Raw genomic sequence first — 20,960 nt, forward strand, 5'->3', positions numbered from 1 at the left:
TTTCTATTTCTGCCTTTTTAAGGAAATACCATACTGTTTTCCATAGTGGTTTTACCATTTTACAACCCCACCAGCAGTGGATAAAGGTTCCAGTCCCCCCACATCCTCACCAGCCTTTATTGTTTTGTTTTTTTTTTTGACCAGTGCCATTTTTGCGGGGGTGAAACGGTATCTCATTGTAGTTTTGATTTGCATCTCTTTTTTTTTTAATAGCTAATGATCATGAGTGTCTTTTCATGTGTGTGTTGGCTGCTTGAATATCCTCTTTGGAAGTGTCTGTTCATGTCCTTTGCCTTTTTTTGTTGTTGTTGTTATCAAGGTTCCCTGGCTTTATTTTGAGTCTTACAAAGAACGGAATTGTTTATCCGTGAGTACAGACAGGTTATATCATGAATCATACAATAATAAACCATAATAGAATGTGCAGGGGAAGAAGTGCAAATATGCTCTTCTAGTTTGTATGTAAAGACACTGTCTCTGCAGGTGGTGAATCTTTAGCAATGATGTTACTCTTGGTAATCTCAGGTCTCTGGGGGATGGTGCAGAATTATTGATTCCTAATTAATGTGTGTTTAAATAATGTGTATTTAAGATTGAAGTTGTCAAGGGTTTCATATTACTTGAATCAACACCCATGGAAACAGCAGTCAAGAAATCAAAAGACGCATTGCATTGGGCAAATCGGCTGCAAAAGACCTTGTTAAAGTGTTGAAAAGTGAAGATGTCACCTTGAGGACTAAGGTGCACCTGACTCAAGCCATGGTATTTTGAATCATATCGTATGCATGCGAAAGCTGGACAGTGAATAAAGAAGACTGAAGAAGAATTGATGCCTTTGAATTATGGTGTTGGCGAAGAATGTTGAATATACCATGGACTGCCAAAACAATGAGCAAATCTGTCTTGGAAGAAGTACAACCAGGATGCTCCTTAGAAGCAAGAATGGCAAGACTATGTCTCACATACTTTGGACATGTTATCAGGAGGAATCAGTCCCTGGGGAAGGACATCATACTTGGTAAAGCAGAGGGTCAGCAAGAAAGAGGGAGACCCTCAATGAGATGGATTGGCACAGTGGATGCAACAATGGGCTCTAGCATAACAATGATAGTGAGCATGGCACAGGACCAGGCAGTGTTTCATCGTGTAGTACATAAGGTCACTATGAGTCGAAACCAGCTTGACGGCACCTAACAACAACTTAATGTGTGTAATAATGATAGGGGTGAAACTGCTACCATTTCTGTCTTAAATTTTCATATATATAAATTAATTTCTGGATCTTTATTGCGTTCTGTTGATCAGTTTATTTATTCATGCACTTAAGTATGTCTATTTCTTCTTGTGTCAGTTTTAATAAATTATATTTTTCAAATTATTTACCTATTTTATCTAAATTTTTTAAATTTATTGCCATTATATTGTTCTCAATATCTTTATAACATCTGTGGTACCTGTTATTAGTAATTTCTGTTTCCTTTCTTTCTTGATTAACTTTGCTGAGAGTTATGAATTTTATTAGTCTTTTCAAAAAACCTATTTTTGACTTGGTTGATTTTCTTTGTTGTATGTTTGCTTTTTATTTCATTGATTTTTCTTTGTCTTTCCTCATTTCCCTCCTGCTATCTTTGCTTTTGTTTTTTTTAATATTTTGTGTTTTTGGTATATTGTATTTTCATTTTCTTCCAATTCAGTGAATTCATTTCATACCTGCATAGTTGTATCAACCTCTTTCCTGGTCCTTTTACCTCCTCTACTGGATTCCAGTTGAAATTTTAAGAAGAATGAGGCTAGATTTTACATTAGCAAACCAGTAATTAACAGTAGTAAAAAGAACTAGAGCCTCAGTAGATTAGGATAGCATTTGCTGGAAGCATAGCATCTACCTGGAGAGGATCTGGTATGTCTAGGGCTGAGGAGAAAAAGTTTCTGTATTTTAGGAACATGGGGAATGTGAGGGAAGGGTAGCAGAACAGAAAAACCGAACCAAACCCATTTCCATTGAATCAACTCTGACTCATAGAACTGCCCCATAGAGTTTCCAAGGGGCACCTGGTAGATTTGAACTGCTGATCATTTGGTTAGCAGCCATAGCACATAACCACTATGCCACCAGGGTTTCCAGCAGGAGAGAAGAGAAAGTGTTATAAGGAACATTGTGTGCCAAAATAGTTATTTTTAAAGTCAGTGGTTTTTGTTTTTCAATTTTAAAAATAATAAATGCTCATGATTAAAAAACCCAAATAATACAGAGGAGTATAAGGCCCTACCCACTGCATTATCCAGAATATCCAATTAACAGTTTATTGAATATCTTTCTAAAACATCATTGTTTATATTCTCACTCTTCCTCCCTCCTTCTGTTCCTTGCTCTGTTATTCTCTTTCTCTGGCATATAGTAATAGCTTAAGCATTTACTGGATAAACTTAAGTATTTATTGGATGAATGAATTCATTTATATAAACGAAATCAAACTATACTTAATATTCTGCAGCTTGCTTTTTAACACATCTTGGACACCTCCCTATTAGCGCATGAAGTTTTGTCTTACTCTTTTCCATCTTTTCATTATATGGATATGTTGTTCTTGTTGTTAGTTGCCGAGTTGGCTCTGACTGGGGGCAAGCTTATGTCTAACAGTACGGAACATTGCCCTGTCCTGCATCATCCTCACGGTTGTTGGCATGTTTGAGTCCATTGTTGCAGCTATTGTGTCACTCCATCTCATAGAGGGTTTCCCTCATTTTTGCTGAGCCTCCTCTTTGCCAGTCGTGATGTCCCTTTCTAGCTATTGGTCCATGGTGTGTTCAGTATTCTTTTCCAACACTACAATTCAAATGTATCAGTTCTTCTTCAGTCTTCCTTGTCCATAGTCCACATGCATATGAGGCAATTAAAAAGATCATGGCTTGGATCAGGCACACCTTAGCCATCAAAGTGACATCTCTGCTTTTTAACATTTTAGAGAGGTATTTTATGGCAGATTTTTCCAATGCAATATGTTCTTTAATTTCTTGACTGCCAATTCCATGAGCATTGATTCTTGATCCAAGTAGAATGAAATCCTTGACAACTTCACTTCCTTTGCCATTTATCACGATGTTGCTTATTGGACCTATTGTGAGGATTTTCACTTTATGTTCAGGCATATTCCATATTGAAGGCTGTAGTCTTTGCCCTTCATCAGTAAGTGCTTCAAATCTTCTTCATTTTTGGCAAGCAAGGTAGTGTCATTTGCATATTGCAGGCTGTTAATGAGTGCTCCACCAGTCCCAATGCCACATTCTTCTCCATATAGTTCAGCTCAGATTATTTGTTCAACATACCGTATGGCTGTCTCATAGAATATCTCACCATTTCCCTACTGATGGGCATATAGATTGTTATACGGCTTGTTTATTTGTTTGATTACTGATAAGAGGACAGTGAACTCCTAATACATATCTTTTTGTAGCTCCATGTATGATCAGTCCTAAAAAAAAAAAAAGCTCTATGATCAATCCTAGAGAGGGGGATTATTGGATCAGATTTTAATGGCTATTGACAAATTGCCCTCTAAAAAGTCCCCAGAGATTTTAAAGTAGAGAAGTGATGTGGCTAAGTGGGGCATCTAGGTACTAACAGACTGGAATGGAAGGGCAGCACTTCTGAAAGTAAGAGACCTTCAGTATTCAAGCAAGAGATGGCAAGAGCCTAAATTAAAACAGGCGGAGAGAAGTTAGACTTAAGAAACCTAGGCATCCCCTACTGCAGTTAGCAATGGGATCCAAAAATAAATAAAAACCAGTCCCTGGCCTTCACAGCATCACTGTTGTGGGGGAAGAGGGAAGTGGAGTTGTGGAGGAGGGGTGACAGCATCTACTGTCCACACACAGAGAAGGACACTGAGCAGCCCTTGTTCTTACCTATATGACCTCAGGCAGATCATTACCTCACAGTTATGATGGAGATTCAGGTGGTGCTGGTTATTAATATTCAATGTAATGTTAACTCTTCCAAGAAAATAAATTGCTAGGAATTCAACGAAGAGCCATCCATGCAGCAGGTATCTGTTGAACATTTCTGAGCACCCCCCAGTGTTCCTAGTCGATAAAACACTGTTTTCTTGTTTGTGATATGCCTTTGATACCTAGAGTGAAGGCAGTCAGCACGGTATTTATTCAACTTTTACAAATGGGGCCCTTTAAGAGCTGGTTCAGTAAGGCACAACAAGGGCTGAAACCACCTTTAGTTACAGCCTACATGCCAAGGGCTCTGAATGCCCAGGGCTTTCTTAGGATCACATGGCTCAGGACTTTTAGGCTCTTAATAACAGAACTAGCCTCAACAAGACCAGTTGTTTATTGGCTCACGTAATCAAACTGGGGGAAGAACAGAGTTGTTGCTGGGTGTGGGAGATTGAAATGCCGCCAAGACTTTCTATCATCAGCACCCTTTTCCCACCGCAGACTGGCTTTTTACACACGAAAAGTAATGGAACCATCCTAAAGGGATTGTCCCTTTTCCATCTTTCAATTCCATCTTTACCACTAGAAAAATTCCAAGGAAGAATCTGATTGGTTGGGCTTGGGTCATGTGTTGTATAGTTTGGTTGGAATGAAGATAGACATTCCCAGAAAAAGGCAAAGAGTGCTGGACAGAGCTGATAGGAGATGGAGTCCATAGCTAATCATATGTTTTAGGAAGATTTTTAGTGGCACGTATTTAAACCAAAGTGTTTTCTGTTAACCTTCAAATAACCTAAAAGAGCTCATTAATAAATCATAATATTATTATAGATAATTGATAGTTAATATATTAATATCAGTATCGATAATAGTTTACTAATATATAATAATATTATTGTTATGATAATCCTTAAGTGTTACAGTTATTTGAAAATTTACTAAACCTACTTGTAAACGTAAGAAAAACTGGAAGGAAATGAGTACAAAATCACAGCCTCCTGCTCAGTCTTCAATATCCTTTTCTGGAATTTACCTGAGAGAACCTGCAGTCCGTTTTGACTTATCCTTTAGTGAAACTGCCTTCTTTTCTAGGGGGCAACTTATTTTCACAAGGAATTGTTGATTTTCTGGTCTGCTGTTGCTGAATTTTCTCAGAGACTGTCAGAGGACAGAGTAGGTATTTTAATTTCAACCAGTATCCCCTGAGCTATTTAGTGGGTGTACAAGACCCTTGTTACCCTCGAGGAGTTTGAAATCCACGAGGGTAGGGGAAAAAAACAAGTATAGCATTTTAGACTGTGGCTAAAACCTGTTATTGTCTAGTCATTTCTGACTCATAGTGACCATCATCTCCTAAACATGGAATAGCCTTACTTGTTTAACATCTGAATAAGATCTGGGTTGTGAGTGGAGGACCGGAACTGGGCTGGCTTTGTACTTGATTGTTGCTGAATAAGGTGGAGGATTGGTTGATACCTGAAGTAGGAAGGCAGATGCTTCAAGGTGTCTCAGATGTGCAGTCTACCTCCTTCATTTCTGGTGGGTAAGGCAGCACTATTTGCTGGGGCTAATTAGCGTTTAAGCCCCATGGGGATGGGGATGGAAAGAGAGAGAATATCATTGCGTAGCCATGACTAAAAAACTAAAGTTCAACAAAAAGGCACATTGGTGTTAGCAGGCTCAGCTCATTTGCTTCTGAAAAGGAACAAACATTTCATGAGTTTATCTCAGTGTCGAACTCCCAAAGTATGGACAGTCCATACTAGTTCAGCAGATGAGTCCATGAATACCAGCAGAAAATCAGCTGTGGTTTGGGCTGGCAGATCTTAGCTAAGTGATAAGCATCTTCTTTCTAGAGAATGTGTCCACTTCCCTTTCGCTCTTAAATATTTGTTCCCTGTGACTCTAGAACAGAGGTCAGCAGACTTTTTCTGTAAAGGGCCAGATAGTAAACATTTTTGGCTTTGCGGGCCATCAGTCACTGTCACAGCTACTCAACTTTGCCATTGCACGGGCATGGCTGTGTTCCAGTGAAACTTTATATATGACACTGAAATTCAAATTTCATGTAATTTTCACATGTCATGAAATACTAGTCATTTTTTGATTTTTGTTGTTGTTTAACCATTTAAAAATGTAAAAACTGTTCTTAGCTTGTGGGCTATACAAAAACAGGAGGCCGGCCGGATTTTGCTCACAGGCAGTAGTTTGCCGACCCTTTCTCTAAAGGTTTTAAAAACTTCTATGAAGTTCTAAATTTGAGAACATTCATTTTATTTATTTAACACATACAGCGTGTAATATGTGCCATGCACTGTTTTAAATGTCTTATAAATGTTAAATATATTTTTTTAAATGTTAGTTAATTCTCACAATGACCCCGTGAAGGAGGTACTGCTTTCCCCATAATGCAGGTGAGTAAATTGAGGCACAGAGGGATTTAATAACTAGCTCAGTGTCACTTAGTAAACAGCAAACTCCAGATTTGAACCCAAGCAGTTTGGCTCCAGAGAACTTGTTTTTATCCACCATGCTATGCTGTTTCTCTTAAAGAATTTATAATTATTGACTTTCTAACCTAAAAGAATGTTAGAGATTTGACCCATTTCTGCTACTACTCCATTTTATACTTATTCTTAAAGCACCAGCTTCAGATGCTTAGAATTCAAATTTGTACCTCAGTAAAATTACGGATTACTGCTTATCATGCACTTTCAGCATTCCTTGTGACTGCCTAAAAGCTTAACCTTAACCCCACTGATCCCAAAGGTATTCTCCCTGTACAGGCTGGGCACTTAACTCTTTGCTTATTGCTTTATTTATGTTCCTACCTTGAAGGTAGGAGCAGTAGTATCAAAATGTTTTTTTATCAAAGAGAAGTCTATTCTGGGTGTGTGTTTTGCTTTCTTTGGGAACAACTGTCTCACATTACTCCCGACTCAGATTTGCCCTGCTGCTTTTTCTGCTTGAATAAGCAGCTGGTTGGATGTTGAACCCCACCTACCTGTGATAGGACTAGAATAGAATTTTCAGTGTCATGCTATACTACCCTGTTGATGCAAAGACACCACCAGAGCAAGGCCAGGAATGGAAAGTTTCCCAGTCTTTCCAAGAAAGAAAATGGAAAGCTCTATGTGTCTGTGTATGTGTGAGCGAAAGCAAGTCAGAATTGAGGTAAATGATGGAGGTTCTCAGAATTTCTGATTACTTTTGCTTAGTCATAGTCTTGAACTGTACTAACCTGGAGGGACCTTAGTGCACCTCTGGTGCAGAGGTTCCCAGGCCTCAGGGGTTCCGTAGAGTTATTGCAAGGGCCCTCAAAACCACATGTGCATCAGTCCGTAGACTGGATAAGTACTTTTTTATGTATGTTTACAGTTAATTTTCAAATTTATGTAGATGCCATCATGATAAAAACAAAAGCTGTCCTGAATTTATGGTAAAAAAAACAAAAAACCAGCGGCCATTGAGTCGATTCCAACTTATGGTGACTCCGTCTATGCCAGAGTAGAACTGTGCTCCATAAGACTTTCAGTGGCTGATTTTTTGGAAGTAGATTGGCAGACCTTTCTTCCAAGTTGCCTCTGGGTGAATTCAAAGCTCCAACCTCTCGGTTAGGTGAGTGCATTCATCGTTTGTACCACTCAAGGACTCCAAATTCATGGTAGGCTACTGTTAACACAACTACTACCTGTTGGGAGACCTGATTCAGTTAAACTCCCTTTATTTACAGATGAAGGAACTGAGGCACAGGTGAAGGGAAGATATTTACCTAGGTCATGGAGAAAGGTAACAGCTAGCCTAGAAGCTAGTACAGTTAGGTACTATTTTGCAAATACCATGTGGCTTGTGCTTTTTTGTCTCCTCTGGGATGAGCACAGGGTGAAGACACTTGCAAGTATTTTGACCTTTAAAGGTGTGCTGTACCTTGTAATATTGTCTAATTGACTTCAATGACCCTTACTAATACTTATGGTGCTTTTCTTGAGCATCTCAAAATTTTGAAAAACTATTTTTTGCCATGCCCCATAAGTAATAATCCCATATTCCAATCTGGAAATCTGAGACATAATAATAAAATTGGGCAGCTTGCTTCTATCTGTGGCAGAGCTGGCCCTAAAACTCAGAGTTCTAATCTCCGAACCAGGACGCTATTCATCAGACGGAATTTGTGAGGATTTTAGTCATTTATATTTTAGTCTTTCGTGACTGGTGCTTTCAGCTGAGTGCAAGAAAAACTTTTGTTAAATCTGCTAAGTGCCTGGCATTGTGCTAAGTATTTTCACAGGTATTACATGTCTCTTAATTAATGAGGCCAGAGTTACAGTTCTGAGGCCCCTCTCAGAAAAAGCTAGTTTCAGTCTCCTCCAAAGCCCAACTGTCCAGTCATTTATTCATCCATTTTCCACTGTGGAGCACCTCTGTTTATCTGGTTTGCAAATGTGCCCTCAAGTCACATCCCAATAGTGGACAAATCTGGATATATCAGCACAAATCCATCCCTCCAAACAAGACCCAGGATTGGCAGCAGCATCAGCGTAGACTACACAGGACAACACTTTTTCCCCACTGACACTAGGAATTTGGAGTGATCCTGGAGATTCAGTCAAATGACATTTATATTAGCCATTCTCATACACCTTTATATTTGATCTTCTCAGAAGCACTTAAGAGGTCAGATGGAGAAAATAATTACCTCATTTTATAAGTTGGGAAACCAAGCTTGGAGGAGGCCTGCCTGAGATTACACAGTTGATGAGCTCCTTCTCACTCCAAGCTTGTGGCTTTTACGGTGTCTGTGCCATACTGCAAGGAGCCCTGGTAATGCAGTGGTTAAAGCACCCAGCTGCTAACCGAAAGGTCGACAGTTCAGACTCAGCAGCAGCTCCATGGGAGAAAGATGTGGCATTCTGCTTCCATAAAGATTACAGCTTTGAAAACCCTATGGGGCAGTTCTACTCTGTCCTATAGGGTCTCTATGAGTCAGAATTTACTAGACAGAAACGGGTTTGCTTTTGGTTTTGGTATGCCACACTGCCCATCTGGTGGGCTATCTTAGTTATCAAGTGCTACCATAACAGAAATATCACAAGTGAATGGCCCTAACAAACAGAAATTTATTTTCTCACAGTTTAGGAGACTGGAAATCCAAATTCAGGGTGCTGGCTCTAGGGGAAGGCTTTCTGTCTGTCAGCTCTAGAGGAAGGTCCTTGTCTCTTTTAGCTTCTGCTCCTGGGCGATCTTCATATAGCTTGGCACCTCTCTTCCCCCATCTCTGCTCTGCTCTGCTCTGCTCTGCTCTGCTCTGCTCTGCTCTGCTCTGCTCGCTTGTTTAATCTCTCTCCCTCTCTCTCTTTTTTAAATATTTTAGTGTTTTAGTTGAAAGTTTACAGAGCAAATTAGTTTCTCATTTAACAAATTGTACACAAAGTGTTCCATGACATTGGGTACAATCCCTACACTGTCAGCACTCCCCATTTCCGCTCTGAGTTCCCCATTTCCTTTCATCTGGTTTTCCTACCCCTTCCTGCCTTCTCATCTTTGCTTTTGGGCATTTATAGCACTTTTGGTTTTGTGTAATTGTTTGTTCTATGAAGCACTTTCTTTCCAGGTATTGTTTATTTCATAGGCCTATCTGTTGTGTGGCTGGAAGATGGTTTCTGGGAATGGCTGCAGTTTCAAGTCAGAGGCGTGTTTTAGGGCCGTAGTCTCAAGGGTTCCTCCAGGCTCTATCAGGCCAGTAGGTCTAGTCTTTTTTTATGAATTTGATTTTTTGTTCTACATTTTTCTCCTGCTGTATCCAGGACCCTCCTCTGTTGTGATTCCATTCAGAGTGGTCTATATGTTTAATCTTTTATATCTCAAGAGAGATTGACTCAAGATACACCTGCATTAATCCTGCCTCATTAACATGACAAAGACAACCCATTCCCAAATGGGATTGTAATCACAGGCATAGAGGTTAGGATTTACAGCACCTGTTTTGGGGGGACACAGTCTATAACATGGACCACCACTGCTCCTACACGCTTTGTTATCTGCAGTATCTTCCTGCTTCTCATTTCCTTTCTACCTTTCTCTACTTCCTCTGTCTCCTTTGCAAACGCATCCACGGAAACCCTGGTGGCATGGTGGTTAAGTGCTACAGCTGTTAACCAAGAGGTCAGCAGTTCAAATCCACTAGGTGCTCCTTGGAAACTCTACGGGGCAGTTCTACTCTGTCGCTATGAGTCAGAATTGTCTCAATGGCAATGTATTTGGTTTTTCCTCTACTAGGTGACCTCTAGATACTGGAGTTCCTCAAGGCTCAGTCTTACACTTGCTTCTGTCCTCACCCTGAACTTTCTCAGATCACTTATCTGTCCTCTGTTTCTACACTGATGACTGCACAGAATGGCTCTGAATCGTGGAAATCCTTACACTGTTCCTGGTTTCCTAACAATCCCTGAAGTAAAAGCAGAATTCTTGATTGTCTTACCTACTTCTCCAAACTCACATCATATCACTTTTAATATCTGTATTTGAATCATGGAGCCCGCCTTGATTTTTAATGTTTATCAAACGAATATGTTAGCGATTTTAAAAACCAAGTACAGTGGAGTTACATTGTTCAGATATACGTTTAAGTTACCCATTGACTTTTAGATTCTAATTCCTGCTCCCCTTTGCATAACTCCGTCACCTCTTAAGTTTCCAAACAAAGCTGATGATAGATATTAAAGTTAATAAAAGCAATATGGAGAGAACCATATGAGCAAGGATACTTCAGTTTTCAGGTCGTAGTCTACAGAGCCCCTGCTCATAAAGAGGTTCTGTATCCACTCTTTGTAGACCCAAAACATGAGTGCTGAGTCTTTACTGCCATTTTAGTGCCAGTGGCTGGACTTGCCAGTTTGAATTGCCTTCCTTTCTTAGAAGTAAATTCGAAGGTGTTGTGCGTACCTAGGAAGTCCCGTGATTGCACCTAACTTGCTTTGTAGATGCCGTTCACGCATGTCATCCCCCAGTGGTTAGGTAACTGGTGCTGCTACACACGCTGGTTCTGTGCTAGTGTGGGCGGGGTCACTAAGTGTGTGCCATGAACATGGAGAGACCTAATACCTAGATGCAGCCTTGGCAACTTTCCCAAGTATTCATGAGTTTAGCACTTTCAGCTCAAGGTGTTTCATGCACACCGTAGATTCATTTATTTTCCTCCCTCCTGTCTTGGATCTTTGCTAATACTTTAAATTGACTATCTGATTCCATTACTTTGTAATACCTTTTTAATTATGGAAAACCCCCAAAGTACATCGCCATTTAATGTTCCCAACATCTGTAGTAGAGCAACACCTGGATTATATGAGGAACTAAAAGAATCTGAATCTGATAAGGCTTTCTTGGCATTTGGAAGATAGTATATATTTATATATACGTGTGTGTGTGTGATCCTGAAGGACTGTTACGGATAACAAAGCTGAAGTTCAGTGAAAAAGAAGACATAGTGACAGAACCTGAGCCAGACTCCTGGAGTAAATGTGGCATGAGGAAATGAACGCCACACAGTGCGGTGCACTGGCAGTTCACTAGTGTGGAAGCTGGAGGAAGGAGAGAGAAATGATCATTTAGCTCCTTCTGAGGAATGGAAAAGTTCTTAAGTGAAAATGTTTATGTAGCTTAGAGCTATAAATGGCAACGCTTATTAAAGGGAAAATCCTTTGGCAGGTAGTTGGAAAACACTTTGTGGAACTCCTCAGGCAAAGGGTGTGATGATGAGGGTTTGCTAGAAGTTGGAGAGCCTGCCTGTGTCCCTGCGGGAGCCGTGGACCTGAGCCCTGCCGGCCATGCAGAGCATTTTTCCCTGGAGGAGCTCTGGGCCGCCTGTTGTCTATCACAGCCCACATGGTGCCCAGGGACCCCTCAACTTGATACCCACTCTGTCTTTGATGCCTGAGCATGCCCCCTCTTCAGGCCTGGTCTCGTTTCTCTTCATCTCTTTCTGCCACTAGGTATTTATTCTTTTTGAGGAATGTACTGTTAGGAGCTCCAGGGGTCTTGGAGAGCTTTTTGCCTATTCCATCTACCTGCTAATAAAACTGGGATTGGGATATTGTGTTAAAGAAATCAGGTATTTGAGTTGGGAGGGGTGCAGTAGAGACTGCCATATAAGTAAAAACTACCATGTGAAGCATTCAGGCTTATATTTTTTAACCATTTTAATACCTCATTAAAATGTATTGTTTACATTCTTCTGCTATACTTGAGTATATTGAATTTTAAATAATCCGTAGTCGCCATGATGAGCCTCGGCTCTCCTGCACTGGATACCTCTGGTGCCTCTACAGTGGGCAGAGGGATAAGCTGTGGAAGGGGCAGGTTGGCTTTTAGTATTTGCAATCCTCAGTGTCTCTTTATATTTTACTTTGCCCACAGATTGGGGACCACAAATTCAGTGCTCACCGGATCGTCTTAGCAGCTTCGATCCCATACTTCCACGCTATGTTTACAAATGACATGATGGAGTGCAAGCAGGATGAGATTGTAATGCAAGGAATGGACCCAAGGTATTTAATCCTTCCATTAGCTTTCACAGGCTGCTTTTCCATCTTAGCCTCAGCCTCGTGCTCGGTGCTATTTGAGGGCTCACAGCAGGATACAGTGCCTAGCACAGAGCCACACACATAATGAGTGATATGTAGACAAGTCAGAACCTTCACCAGTGGCCTGAGACAGGGTTAAAATGAAGGGAGTTTTGATGCTGTTTTTACTCTACTACTGGAGTAACACTTGTAATGGGAACTAGGGTCTGAGATGCTTTTTAAACTGGGTGCTAGGTACAAAAAGCCCAAACCCGTTGCTGTTGAATCAATTCCGACTCATAGGGACCCTATGGGACAGAGCAGAACTGCCCATAGGGTTTCCAAGGAGCAACTGGTGGATTCCAACTGCTGCCCTTTTGGCTAGCAACTGAGCTCTTAACGACTACGCCACGAGGGCTCCAGTGCTGGGTACAAGGTGGTGTATTATTCTCTGGACTTTCCTGTGCTAGTCATTTTAGCTGGCAAAATTGTTCACACGTATCTTCGTTTACTATCCTCTCAACAGCCGAGAATAGTACTATGCATTAGAACTTTCTGCAGTGGTTGAAATGTTCTATTTTGCACTGTCCAAAGTGGTAGCTAGTAGCTACATGTGGCTATTGAGCACTTGAAATATGAATAGTGGGGCTGAGGAACAGAATTTTGTATTTTATTTCATTTTAAAAAGACCAGACTTAATAGTCTGACTGAGACTGGAAGAACCTCTGAAGCCGTGGCCCCCGGATGCTCTGTTAAGCCAGAACTAAAACCGTTCCTGAAGCCCACTCTTCAGACAAAGATTAGACTGGACTATAAAACATAAAATAATACTCATAAAGAGTGTGCTTCTTAGTTCAAGCAGATACACAAGACCAAATGGGCGGCTCCTGTCCAGAGGCAGAACGTGAAGGCAGAAAGGGACAGGAGCTGGCTGGATGGACACCAGAAACCTGCGATGGGAAGGGGTAGTATGCTGTCACATTATAGGGATTGCAACTAGTGACGCATAACAATGTGTGTATAAACTTTTATATGAGAAATTAACTTGAGCTATAAACTTTTACCTAAAGCTACAATTTAAAACAAGTTTTTTGTGTTTTTTTTTTTTAATTTAATTTGAAATAGCCACATGTGGCTAGTGGCTACTTTATTGGACCACACTGGTCTAGAAGATGGTAGCTATCATGTTTATTCGATGGATCAGAAAATCAAAGCCCAAGAAGGTCAAGCCCAAGGTTATCCCTTAGTCAGTAACCTGTCATTTGTTGCCTGACCTCTTAATCTGACAGTGGTATAACTGAGGGGAAAGGAGCTAGGAGATTGTACAGGACACTCTGGGTGCTTGAAGGTGATCCACCCCAATATGTGGAGAGAGGGAATGGAATTATATATCCACCATAAGACAGAAGTCTCAGGTAGTTATAAAGAAAGACACAGAAATTAGTCTCCAAAGGCAGTTGTGAACTCTTCTTCTCTGAGCCTCTTTATCGAAAGGAGCTGTGCTATCTTATCTAGTGCTGCTGCAACAAAAACACCGCAAGGTGGCTTTGAAAACAGAAATTTATTTTCTTACAGTTTGGGAGGCTAGAAGTCTCAATTCAGGGTGCCGGCTGTACGGAAAGACTTTCTCTCTCTCTGGGCTCTAGAGGACGGTCCTTGTGTCTTAGAGCTTCTGCTCCTGAACGACTTTCATGTATCTTGGCGCCTCTCTTCCCTTTCTCTGCTTCTCTCACTTGCTCGTTTAATCTCTTTTAGATCTCAAAAGAGATTGACTTAAGACACACCCTACACTAATCCTGTCTCATTAACATAACACGGACAACCCATTCCCAAATGGAATCATAACCACAGGCATAGAGAGAGGTTAGGATTTACAACACATATTTTGGGGGGACACAATTAAATCCATAACACGTGCTAATGACCATGCACACTCCAGATGCTTCATGTAACAGAGATTGAGCACTTCTAATATGTACCGTTCTAGGCATTGCAGTATAACAACGAGCAGGCAGAAAGCAGAGCTTTTGTAAAGGACGACTATGGCAACTACCATAGTATAGACAGTCCTGCAACAATAGAATCAGCAAATAATAATCTGTGAATTGATACATAGATATGCCAGGAGGTGAGGGCAGGGGTAAGGGAACACACCCACCAGCAGATACAGGTTCCAAGGTGGAAATTTCTAAGTGTGTGACTGTAGGTGCTTCTCATATATTAATATAGACAATAGAGCACACAAGTAGCACAGTCAGGGAAACCTCTTAGACATTACTAAACACCTCACGGGATGAAGTTCCCAGGCTCAAATGCAAAGGACCATAGACTCAATTGGCACAACATAGTTCTTTTTTTTTTCCTTCAATTTTTTTATTTTAATTTTTATTTTGCTTTAAGTGAAAGTTTACAAATCAAGTCAGTCTCTCATACAAAAATTTATATACACCTTGCTATATACTCGTAGTTGCTCTCCCCCTAATGAGACAGCACAGTCCTTCCCTCCATTCTCTATTTTTGTGTCTATTCGGCCAGCTTCTGACCACCCCCCTCACCCTCTCATCTCCTTTCCAGACAGGAGTTGCCCACATAGTCTCATGTGTCTACTTGATCCAAGATTCTCACTCCTCACCAGTATCACTTTCTATCCCGCAGTCCAGTCCAAACCCTGTCTGAAGGGCTGGATTTGGGAATGGTTCCTGTCTTGGGCTAAAAGAAGGCCTGGGGACCACGACATTTGGGGTCCTTCTAGTCTCAATCAGACCATTAAGTCTGGTCTCTTTATGAGAATTCGATGTCTGCATCCCACTGCCCTCCTGCTCCCTCAGGGGTTCTCTGTTGCATTCCCTGTCAGGGTAATCATCGGTGGTAGCCAGGCACAATCTAGTTCTTCTGGCCTCAGGTTAATGTAGTCTCTGGTTTATGTGGCCCTTTTCTGTCTCTTGGGCTCATAACTGCCTCGTGTCTTTGGTGTTCTTCATTCTCGTTTCCTCCAGGTGGGTTGAGACCAATTGATGCATCTTGGATGGCCGCTTGCTATGCCAATGTTTTAAAAATGTTGCTTGATTACCAGATCATCTGTAGTGAACAATTTCACATTTTTTCACCACCACGTCAGAGATTCTGCTTCTAGATATGGCTGGCATCTGTCTGTCTCCCAACCCTACTGATACGAGTAGCTCACTCCTCATCAGCATCTCTCTCCAACCCATTGTCCAGTCCAATCCATGTCTGATGAGTTGTCTTCGGGAATGGTTCCTGTCCTGGGCCAACAGAAGGTTTGGGGACCATGACTGCCAGGATTCTTCTAGTCTCTGTCAGACCATTAAGTCTGGTCTTTTTATGAGAATTTGGGGTCTGCATCCCACTGTTCTCCTGCCCACTCAGGGGTTCTCTGGGCACAACATAGTTCTTAAACACAATGTTTTACATCCTACTTAGGTAAGTAGCACCTGGGGTCTTAAAAGCTTGTGAGTGGCCATCTAAGATACAGCCAATGGTCTCTCCTGGTCTGGAGCAAAGGAGGGGAAAAATACTAAAGACCCGAGGGAGCGTTTAGTCCAAAGGACTAGTGGACCACATGAACCACAGTATACATGACTCTGAGACCAGAAGAATTAGATGGTACCCAGCTATCACTACCAACTGCTCTGAGTGGGATTAAAATAGAGAGTCTAAGACAGAGCGGGAGAAAATTGTAGAACAATCGAATTCCTAAAAAAGTCCAGACTTAGTGGTCTGACAAAGACTAAAGGAACCCCCAAGACTGTGGCCCTCGGACAGCCTTCTAACTCAAGACTGGAAGCCACTCACCAAGTTCACCTTTTAGCCTTAGATTAGGCAGGCCTATAAGACGAACAATAACACATGTGAGGAACGTGTTTCTTAGATCAGTCAAGTGTACAAGATCAAATGGGCAACACCTGCCCAGGAACAAAGACGAGAAGGTGGGAGGGGACAGGAAAACTGGATTGGACATGGTAAACCTGGGGTGGAAAGAGAAAGGGGAAGAGTGCCAAAACAATGCAGGATTACATCCAATGCTATGAAACAATTTGTGTATAAATTTTTGAATGAGAAACTCATTTCTTTTTGAACTTTGACCTAAATCACAAATAAATAAAACCATTTTGACAGAGGAAATAAAAGCAGTGCTTCTCCTTGTGCCGTCATTCCAGTGGTGGAGATCCAACAATAAACGCGTGCATATATGGCCGGGAGTGAAAGTGATGCAAGAAAAGTAAAGCAAGGGCTAGTGAATGATGGTGGGGGTCTGTGCTGTTTCAGGGCGATCAGGGAAGGCCTCTCTGGTGAGGTGACATTTGAGCCGAGACCTTATTTGAAGTGAGGAAGTGAGCCATCTGGGGGAAGAGCCCTCCAAACAGAGGGAACAGCCAGTGCAAAGACCCTGAGGTGACAGTGTGTTTAGCATGTTGGCATAGAGTGAAGGAGCGAAAGAGAGGAAGGTGATGAGGCTGGAGAGATGGAGACAGTCCCAACCACATGCGCCTCATTGAAGGAATTTACGTGTTATGCAGAGTGTAAACTGGAAAAAAAAAAGAAATAAACTTATTATTTATATATATATATATATATATATTTTTTTTTTTTTTTTTTTTTTGAAGACTCAAAAAATGCTGGAACTCTCATTCTGGGAATTTATCCCAAAGAAATAATAATCCAAAAAAATTATTTATAATGGCACTAAGATGGTAATAGCTACTGTGCCTACCAATAAAGGAAGTAAGTTATACCATGTTTACATGTTGAAATATGATATAGCAGCCACTAAAAATGATAAACCTGAAGACATTGTAGAAATATGGAAAAAGACTAGATAATATTGTATGATTATATCAGTACAGGTTATGTGTGCAGGCGAGCGGGCTGCAAAGGAACATAGAAAAATGACCACCATTGACTCATTAAGTAGTTAGATTGTGGGAGGTGGCTTTTTTTTTTTTTTTTAGAATTTCCTATAGTAAAATTATTTCGGCAATAAGGACAACTTAAGAAGTAGAATGAACCATTCTCAAAGCCAACTCTTGAGACAAAGATTAGACTGGACTATAAGACATAAAATGATACTGGTGAAGAGTGTGCTTCTTGGCTCAAGTAGATACATGAGACTAAATGGGCAGCTCCTGTCTGGAGGCGATATGAGAAGGCAGAAGGGGACAGGAGCTGGTTGAATGGACACAGGAAGTACAGGGTGGAAATACAGGTTGAATGGATACAGGAAATACAGGGTGTTACATTGTAGGAAGAGCAGCTAGGGTTACATAATAATGTGTGTATAAGTTTTTGTATGAGAAGCTGACTTGAATTGTAAACTTTGACTTAAAGCACAATAAAAAAAAAAAAATGAGTCTTTGACCGTGATGAAGTGGTTGTTCCATTGAGGTTGAATCTCAAATGGCAGGGGCTAAATGGTTTTTCAGGTGAGGCCCATCTATTTCCCAGGCAATACTGTCAGCTCAGCTAGGGCCTGGGTGTCTTGTGGGCAAAGACCCATCTCTGAAGAACATCTCACACTTTCCCTCCTTCCTCTAGTGCCCTGGAGGCTCTGATCAACTTTGCCTACAACGGCCACCTTGCCATTGACCAGCAAAACGTCCAGTCATTGCTCATGGGGGCGAGCTTCCTGCAGCTGCAGAGCATCAAAGACGCCTGCTGCACATTCCTCCGAGAACGGTGAGGTGATGTGGGGCGCCTGGCCCATGGCAGGGAGCATGACCATTTCATTCCTGGAATCCCATGGCAAAATTTGCTAAGTTCTTGAGCATATAGGTTTTATGAAAAGAGTGAGCTGAGAAGGTTACTCTTCAGAGATGACATTTCTTGAAATCATTATCAAGCAGTGCCCACCTCTTTGGCCTGAACCTTTGTAGACCATGATTTACATATAGTCCTATGTACTTTCTCCCTTGGCCTGACAATGTACATCTTCTTCCGGTCCTCTCTCTCCAGTCTGACCAGCCACAATGTAGCTGACTCTTCTCACCAAACCAGTTTATCCAGTGCTTCTAACTTTTCCACAGCTATCTCCATCTTTGTTTTGAACCTTTGCCCCCCTTGAAGTTCTTGACCTTCCTTTTTACCTCAGCTCTTTAAGAGCCAACCCAAATTTCACCTCCTGGAATTTTCTATTCCCCTCAGTCCCCTAGGAGCAGTCCTTGTAAAGCTGGTAAGCTCTTTAAGGGTAGGGACCAAATAAAACCTGTTGCCATTGAGTCGATTCCGACTCATAGCAACCCTGTAGGACAAAGTAGAACTGCACCATAGGGTTTCCAAGGCTGTAATCTTCACAGAAGCAGACTGCCACATCTTTCTCCCATGGAATGGCTGGTGGGTTCGAACTGCTGACTTTTTGGTTAGCAGCCAGTCGTTTAACTATTAGGCCACCAGGGCTCCTCATAGTACCAAATACTCCCACATATTTTGAGTGTGATAAGTTTTTCTATGACCTTTTGGTGACTGTGAGCAATTAAGAAGGCTGTTCATCCTCCTCAAGAAGCAGAGCTCTTAGTCATAAGGTAGCAGCCTTGTAACCACCAGAGTCTTTGGGGTGAGAGTTAGTGTTGGGCCACACACAGGCAAAGAGGAACAAGAACAGCACTCCTACTGCCACAGTGCTCGCCCAGGCCCAGCCTCACCTCAGCTTACTCTGATCACCTGCTCCCTGGCCCCGACAACCAGCATTCCCACCACCTCAGATCTGCCATCCTGAACCTCATCCTCTCTAGAGCTGTCTCTCCACCCCCCGCAGTCCCTCTCACCACGCAGTGCTGTGAGCCGTGCCTACTGTCCACACCTGCCCACGTGGTGCCCCTGGGCATCGCTGAGCACAGCTGTGTGTGTAGCCAGTCAAAATGACTAAGGTACTGATGGCTAGAATGCAGGGACCACTCGTCTGCTGGGTGCTGGCTGAGTAGTTTTTGGTGAGGTAGGTAGCAGTATTCCCAGTTTTGCAGATAGAGACTACATGATGAGAGTGAGGCCCCAGAGCCAAGCTGTGTTCCTGACCCAGGATGCATTCCTCCTGAGGAATGTATGTGGGCATGTGTGTGACACCCACGCCTTTCCTACTCATTTGTGAGCTTCTTAAGGACACAGACTGGACTTAGCTCATCTCTATGTCCCCACAGAACCTAGAAAAGAGCCTTCCAATTAACATAACCAAAACTAAACCAAACCAGTTGCCTTCGAGTCCATTCTGATGACCTCATGTGTGTCAGAGTAGAACTGTGCTCTATAGGGTTTTCAGTGGCTGATTTTTTGGCAGTAGGTCATCAGGCCTTTCTTCAGAGGCTCCTCTGGACATACTCCACTGCAGACTTTTTGGTTAACAGCCAAGTACATTAACTGTTTGTGCCACCCAGGGGTTCTGATGAAGTAGGCACTCTGGAAATGATGAAATTGGCCCTCCTTACACCTTCACCAAGAGGACAACAGTTCCACCTAGGGCTGTTGAGGTTATCTGGTCATCACCAGAGACAGGCTGTATTATAAAGTACTGTTACCTTAAAAGATGCTTAGAAAAGTGATTTTTAGACCAGTGCAGTTTTTATATGCACAATACCATTTTAGGAACAAGTACATAAAGCCTGATGTTTCAGAGTATATTCTTGATATTTTTTTATTCAGCCCTGTAGGAGCCCTTCTGAGGCGTGAACCTCTACTTCACTGCTGGCTTTATTCTCCGCCAGGGGCCCCAGAGGCTTGGCCTGCTGCGTGTTTTCTCTCCAGTAATTACCATCACTGCCTCTGTCCCGTGGGGTGGTTCACCCCGAGCCTGGCTGCAGAATGTGATAGATTCTCCCATCCACCCCCCGCCCTCCTGTGTGTCCTTGAAGATGAGCACATGGACCCCTCCATTTCAAGATTTGATTTGATAGCTAAAGGTTTGGCTATGGATGACTTGAGGAAAACCATTCTCAGGAACTAAAGCAGCTGTGGCAAAGACAGGGCATGGCAAAGTACAGTGTTCTTAGAGCAATTGTTTCTGAGGCCACTCTGCCCATTAGATCTTCAGCTTGCTATTTTTATCTTAACCCGAGGCTGGTGTTGGTTTTTCCTTGTGGCCCTTTTCCCAGCGTTTGGATGTGTGGGCCTCCTTGTTTTAGGTAGGCACTGGTGCTGTGTGTTTTCCAAAACTCTTCTGTCAGATCTAGGTTGGAACATCAGACAGGTCAATGAACCAAGGCAATAATTTATTTAATTCAAGTCACCACTTCCTGCCTCTGCTTAGTTGGATGACCTTGAATAAAGCGTTACATCTTATGTAACCTCCTTGCTTACAAAGCGTGTTGCTCAGAGCTCATGTTTTCTTGGGCTTTGGAAATTCATGTAGGTTTCCAAAATCATGAACGGAGCAAGTTCAGACTAGAATGAAACATTAGTTTTATAGAATTTAGACGAGTCATAAAGCCAGGCTCCTTAAATACTCTGCCC

At 41.9% G+C, this 20,960-nt stretch overlaps 1 protein-coding gene across 5 annotated transcripts in view; it reads left to right on the top strand.

Annotated features, from left to right (window-relative positions):
- The window catches only part of KLHL18 (kelch like family member 18), a 64,379-nt gene that overhangs the window by 27,535 nt on the left and 15,884 nt on the right, over positions 1 to 20,960 (top strand). For 4 of the 5 annotated variants that reach the window (XM_049861722.1, XM_049861724.1, XM_049861725.1 and 1 more), the window contains exons 2-3: positions 12,361 to 12,491; positions 18,060 to 18,200. In XM_049861722.1, coding sequence (XP_049717679.1) covers positions 12,361 to 12,491; positions 18,060 to 18,200 — 272 coding nt within the window. The remainder of the gene's footprint in view (positions 1 to 12,360; positions 12,492 to 18,059; positions 18,201 to 20,960) is intronic. The other variant, XM_049861727.1, reaches the window with a different exon arrangement.

The sequence above is a fragment of the Elephas maximus genome, chromosome 20 (genome assembly GCF_024166365.1).
Source record: "Elephas maximus indicus isolate mEleMax1 chromosome 20, mEleMax1 primary haplotype, whole genome shotgun sequence".
In the NCBI taxonomy this organism is placed as follows: Eukaryota; Metazoa; Chordata; class Mammalia; order Proboscidea; family Elephantidae; genus Elephas; species Elephas maximus.